This window comes from Sinocyclocheilus anshuiensis, unplaced genomic scaffold (assembly GCF_001515605.1).
Source record: "Sinocyclocheilus anshuiensis isolate Anshui unplaced genomic scaffold, SAMN03320099.WGS_v1.1 scaffold213, whole genome shotgun sequence".
NCBI lineage: Eukaryota > Metazoa > Chordata > Actinopteri > Cypriniformes > Cyprinidae > Sinocyclocheilus > Sinocyclocheilus anshuiensis.
Window position 1 is genome coordinate 496,825 of NW_015540860.1, and position 6,303 is coordinate 503,127.

At 40.7% G+C, this 6,303-nt stretch overlaps 1 protein-coding gene across 2 annotated transcripts in view; it reads right to left on the reverse strand.

Moving 5' to 3' along the window:
• LOC107687962 (calsenilin-like) overlaps nucleotides 1-3,103 on the reverse strand; it is a 55,459-nt gene extending 52,356 nt beyond the window's left edge. For both annotated transcript variants that reach the window (XM_016485468.1, XM_016485467.1), the window contains exon 1: nucleotides 2,994-3,103. In XM_016485468.1, the coding sequence (XP_016340954.1) occupies nucleotides 2,994-2,999 (6 nt within the window). In that variant the 5' untranslated portion in view covers nucleotides 3,000-3,103. The remainder of the gene's footprint in view (nucleotides 1-2,993) is intronic.
• Between the last annotated feature and the right edge of the window lie 3,200 nt (nucleotides 3,104-6,303).

The window sequence follows — 6,303 nt, forward strand, 5'->3', positions numbered from 1 at the left end:
ATGACAGGAGGAGGCAGGATAGGGAGGGTGGGCGGGAATTTGTGAGCCCCAGTTTTTTCAGGGATGGTGTGTGCTGCCCATACACACCAGATAGCGACTCCCAACACCGGGAGCGTAGCGGGCAGGGGAACGACCTCCGTGGTCGCTGTTCCATTGGCAGACGGTTCAGGGCAGATAGATAATTCAGGGCAGGCAGAGAGTTTAGACGAAGGTGGGAGAAGAGGGTGCATGTCTGCATATATATCCCAATTACAGTCCATTGAGCTCAGCTCACCCTCAGCCATGGTGCAGCGGGCGGAGCTTCCCTCCGCGCTCTCCCTGTCCATGGCGCTCTCCCCGTGGCGAGCTCTGTAGCCGGCTCTCACACCGGGGCGATCCTCAGCTCTGTCGCTCTCTCTGGCGATGCCTCGTCGGTCGTGGTGGGCTCTGGCTCTCCGTCACTGGTGGGCTCGGGCCTTAGCTCCGCACAGCGGGGTGATGGTGGGCTGGGCTCTGGGTCTGGCTGTGAGACGTCTGCGAGGTGTGGCTGGACTCTGATGTTACAGACTACATCCTCTTCGTCTGCTGTGAGTGTGGATCCACTCACCCACAGCGCAAAATTGATGTACTTCTTGAGGGTCCAGTGCGGATTTCCCCTGGGCATGACGAAGCAGATATCGTCGTCCAGACCACACCAAAATCCCTCCATCAAACAGACATCATCGCAGCTGGCACGGTGGCAGGTGTTGTGAAACTCCTCAACATAGTCCTCCAGGTTACGGCCGTTTTGAAACATAAAGACTGTCCGTCCATTTAGCTATGTGTTGCCCCTCCTTGGGGCAACATTAATGGATGCGATATCCATGAAACAAACAAAAATAAACCAACTGAAACACTTTCAAAAAATGAGAAACAAAACGTGGGTAGATCGCCGCTATACTTTCTTTTAGGTCCATTGTTCTGTTAAACCAAATATGGGCACAAGAGGGAGAAAACACAACAACCAGTCCATAACTGTGACACTATGATCTGTGCTGTGATAGATGGGTTTTGACAACTGTTCTAATTCAGAGGAAACAAGCTCTTTTTATCAAATCAATCAAAATTTTATAAAAACTGAAGCCAGGGTTGGTAGTTACTGCATTTGGCAATTTCATCCTTTTTGCGCATTATATGATTATGTTGTATGTAAAACAGCATCATGAACATTCTTCAAAACAACATCTCTCTCTCTCTCCCTCTCTCTCTCTCTCTGCATTTTGCTTAAAACAAGTAAAATTATCTGCCAGTGGGGTAAGTAAAATATTCTTAAAACAAGAGTATTTTACTTACCCCACTGGCAGATAATTTTACCTATTTACCTATAATTTAGTTTTTTTCTCCCTGGAAACAAGACTAAATACATTGTTATTTTGCTTATCTGGTATATGCATCTTAATTTAAGAATTTTTAGACATTTTGACGAGAAACAAGACAACAATACCAAGATGAGCCTTCTTTTGCAGTGAGGGTTGTTTCTAGGCGGGCGGTTGCCGAGGGATGATGCCATCATGTGAGTATGCACCAACGTTGGGAGAAGTCAATGTCGGAACGCGATTTCTACCAAGGAGAAATTTACAACCTAGATTTTGAAGAACTTCATCACCTAAATGCCTATAGAAATGGCACTGCAAAGAAGAAATAAAGTCATAATGGTTTGGAACAATCTGAGGGTAAATGCTCACATAATTTTCATTTTTGAGTGTCAATCTCAAGTCTGAGGTATTGAAAAAATCTGACAAGTCAGAAACAAAAAATATAGGAGTAATGCCATTATTTAGAAAATGGCTGAAAACTACCTGATGACTCACACTTAATGCATTCATATTTTGCCATTTCTGCACCCTTCAGAAATAAATCAGTTGTCTCAAAACAAAGCATGTACTCATTATAATCAGAGAACAATGACAAATCTAGTTTTTACATATTAGATCAAAGCTCTCGGGAAGCGCACCGAACTGCTCCCCAGGGTACAACAGAATTTAATCCACACAATTATTTCAAAGCTGGCATAAACAAATGATTGTACCTTTTAAATGTCAAACCTTTCATGCGGTGAGTGAGAAGGATTCTCACAGCTAGAAGCCATCATACATCACAAGGTTCAAAACTCATCAGCTTGAAACCCTCTGACTCACAAACATGAGTCAACAGCTTGAAGCCATCCCTTCATCATATTAGATAATCCTTGAGGTCCAAAGCAAAATCTGCAGATCACCCCAATCATTAAGAGATAAACAAACTGGATTTCAGTTTCGTAGAACGCTCAAAACATTAGGTTTGCTTAGATTCCCCAAAACCAAGAGGACATGAAATCAAGAAAAAAAAGGGGAAAATTAATCAAATCTGGGAATAAGCCTCTTATCTACAGAGGCTTGCGCGCAATGCTCTCTAAATTTACGCGACTTCATTCGACCTAGTCGTATATTTCGGCACAACTTTTCATTCCTCTAACTCCCCGTGTTTTCCTCTCTTCACTAAACGAGCATGTCATTCTATTTGAAGAGATTTTCACCCGTGAGAATTACACTAAATTGCAGGGGCACTCAGCGGCTTTGAAGCGCGCACGCGAGAAGCATCTCTATTCTGTAGAGGTCTACAAGTGCAGTGGAGAGCCAGTCATCATCACTGCCCGATATAATAATGATATATTGTAGCCTACATAATAATACACATTATGTAAGACACAACTTAAACGGACGCGATGATTGACACCCCGACCTGACGCGCGAGCAACAGTTCGAGTTAATTATATAACTATCAACTAAGTCTCTTATACAGCGAATGATCGTATCAGAAACCATAAAGATTATAAATGCAAGCAGATTTAGATTTTTTTTTTCTAATTTATTAGTGTTAATTAATTCTATCGTATATGATTCCTACTTGCCGCTTGATGCCACATCGCTTATTTTTCTATTTATTTTTTTAAAAGACAGCCGTTAGGAATAAAGGTGATATGATCGATTCCTCACCTGCATTGTGTTCTTGTGATGAATCCTCCTCAAGCGCTGAGGAGAAATGTCTTTCTTCCACTCGCTACAGGAACAGCAGCTTCACCGTGCAGATCTGTCAAGTGGAATGTGAGGGAATGCCCAAGCCTCTCTCTCTCCTCTCCTCTCTCTTCTCTTCTCTTCTCTTCTCCTGTGAGTGTTCGCGCGCTGTCTGTCTCTGTGTGTGTGTGTGTGTGTGTGTGTGTGTGTGTGTGTGTGTGTGTCAAAGAGTGTGATGTGAGCACCCAGACAAATTGGATGAAATGTGTCTGTGGCTTTATCCATTTGAAGTCATTTATTATCTTGGCAGATTAAGAAAGAAGCATATAAACCTCCGCTGGCAGATTAGGATGCAAATAGAGTAGCTCCACGTTCAGACCATAAGTGACTATAAAACGACCTTTAAAGTTAAAGAGATGGTTTTCTCGCCTTCTGCATTATGGTAAAAACTCCATTAGTGCTCATGTAGCTCGAATAGTAGCGCATAGTAGCAACGCTAAGGTCATGGGTTCGATTCCCAGGGAATGCCAACTGAAAAGATGTTTATCTTCAATGTAAGTCGCTTTGGTTAAAAGCGTCTGCTGGATGTGTGTGTATTTTGTTCTATTTTCGAATTTAATATTTTTGAATACTGCACAGAGTGTACTATAAGGGTAACATTATGACATAATCCACAATCAACATTGTGCAGTATTGTTGTCACTTATTTTCACTTGTTACATGACTTTATTTTCTTGCTTAATTCAGCAAGAGGATTCCAGTTAAAAGAATAGTTCACTCAAATGAAAATTTGCTGATTATTTACTCACATTTTAGGCCATCCAAGATGTAGATGAATTTGTTTCTTCATTGAACAGATGTGGAGAAATTTAGTATTACATCACTTGCTCACCAATGGATCCTCTGCAGTGAATGGGTGCCGTCAGAATGAGAGTCCAGTTGAAAACAAATCCATGATTAAGCCACTTTAACTTTAAACCATCACTTCTGGACAAAATACGAGTCCATAATCCATAATAATGCTTCCTCCAGTAAAGTCCATCCCCTGTTGTCCTCTCACAACCAAAGTTTGTTTAGAATTGTGGTGACTGTTTTCCCCTTTAAATGGTGCAATGATTTTAAATGGTAAATATGTGCATATTTCTCTCCTGATTCAGACAAGATAACTTTTTCAGTATTTTGTCCAGAAGCAATGATTTAAAGAAAAATGATGTCAACCCCACAAAACTTGTGGATTCTCATTCTGACGGCACCCATTCACTGCAGAGGATCCATTGGTGAGCAAGTGATATACAGTAATGCTAAATTAAAAAAAATATTGCACATAGTATACATACTATATCTTGCAGCAATACTACTACAAGCAGTAAGGTGCAATTGCAAACACAGCCTATAAAGTCAACGCGGTTCCTTTGTTAGGAGCTGCTGTATATTGACCAAAGACTAAAAAGACCAGAGGCGTTTCTCAAACCATAATTAAAAGTCTTCAGGAGAATCCTCTGTGCAGTAACGAGTCAGTGAATCAATTTGCACTGCTTCCACTAATAGCATGTTTGGACGCTTAGATAGACATGCCTGTGGCTGAGGATCAGCAGTCAGCCTCATGCACGTTCTATGATGTTATATGCACTCTCTGTCCTCTGGGACATCACATGCACTGTCAGCCCCCCCCACCCCCTGTGACGTCACTTGCACTCTCTGCCAAGGAACCAGAAGAACATTACAGTCAGTTCTTGTTTGCAGGTGGAACAGCAGTCTCAGTGGGTTAGACGCATAGACACGCTATCCATCTTGCATGATGACACTGCTCAGAGTGACACAAGACAAAGCGTTAAGCAGAAACAGCCAAAATAGCTAAAGAGCCATCTATTTAGTAAAACACTTTGCTGTTCCCTCCTTTGGCTTTTACTGTGAAAAATAGCAAAGACAAAACGAGCAATGAAAAAAGCACCTGTGAGAGAAAAACACGATTTTTGAACATTGTTAAAAAAGAGTTATCTGTTTTTGCAAATGAACTCTTCATATATTTTGTCCTCCGTATATTTCAATCCAAGATAATACAGTCACATTAAAAAAAGCACTTTTAGGTTATTCCATTTGCATTTAGCCTAAATGTAGGCTACTGTAAGATTGAAAATGTATTTTCTCACCTGAGGTATAAAATATATTTTGGTATATGAAGGTTAAAACTAAATTCATTTTCAGTTCTAAAAATAGATTGCATTAAGTTTCATTGTTATATATATATATATATATATATATATATATATTGCCATATGGGATATAAAATGAGTTGTCGGGAAGAACTGAATGGTGAATTGTGGCACTGTCATAGGAGTCCACCTTTGCAGTTTGTGAAATTTCATCCGGGCTAGATATTCCACAGTCAAGTGGTATTATTGGAAAGTGGAAGCATTTAGGAAAAGAAACAACTCAGCTACAAAGCGGAAGACCAAGTAAAGTCACAGAGCAGGGTCATGAGTGCTGAGGCTCATGGTGCATAAAAGTCACCAACAATCTGCTCATTCCATAGCTGAAGAGATACCAACTTCCAATGCCATTAATATCAGCACAAAAACTGTGCAACAAGAGCTTCACTGAATGAGTTTCCATGGCCGAGCAGCTGCATGCAAGTACAATGCCAAGCATTGGATGGAGTGGTGTAAAGCATGCCGCCACTGGACTCTGGAGCAGTGGAACCCTCTTCTGTGTAGTGACCAATCACACTTCTCTGTTTGGCTGTCTGGGTTTGGCGGATGCCAAGAGAACGTTACTTGCCAAACTTTGTATAAAGATGATTCTCAACTATGTTATGAAAGATATAATAGAATGATTTGATATACCATTTTATACCATGTATCTATACACTGTATCTAATTTGCATATGAATGTGTTCTTGGGGCAACATGTAATGAAAAAATAAGTGTAATAATGGGAGTAATAACGTTACTTGCCTAACTGAATTGTGCCAGTTGTAAAGTTTGGTGGAGGAGCTGTTTTTCAGGGGTTGAGCTAGGCCCCTTTCTTTCAGTGAAGGGAAGTCTTAATGCTTCAGCATACCAAGACATTTTGGACAACGCTGTGCTTCCAACTTTGTAAGAACAGTTTGGCGAAGGCCCATTTCTATTCCAGCATGACTGTGCCCCAGTACACAAAGCAAGGTCCCTGACCTCCTGAGACCCGGAAAAAAAAAAGTTTTGTGAATTTAGTATTTTTTTCATGTCATTACATTGCTTAGAGCATAAGAAAAAAATTGAAAAATAACAAATATAAATATAAATTATATTTATAT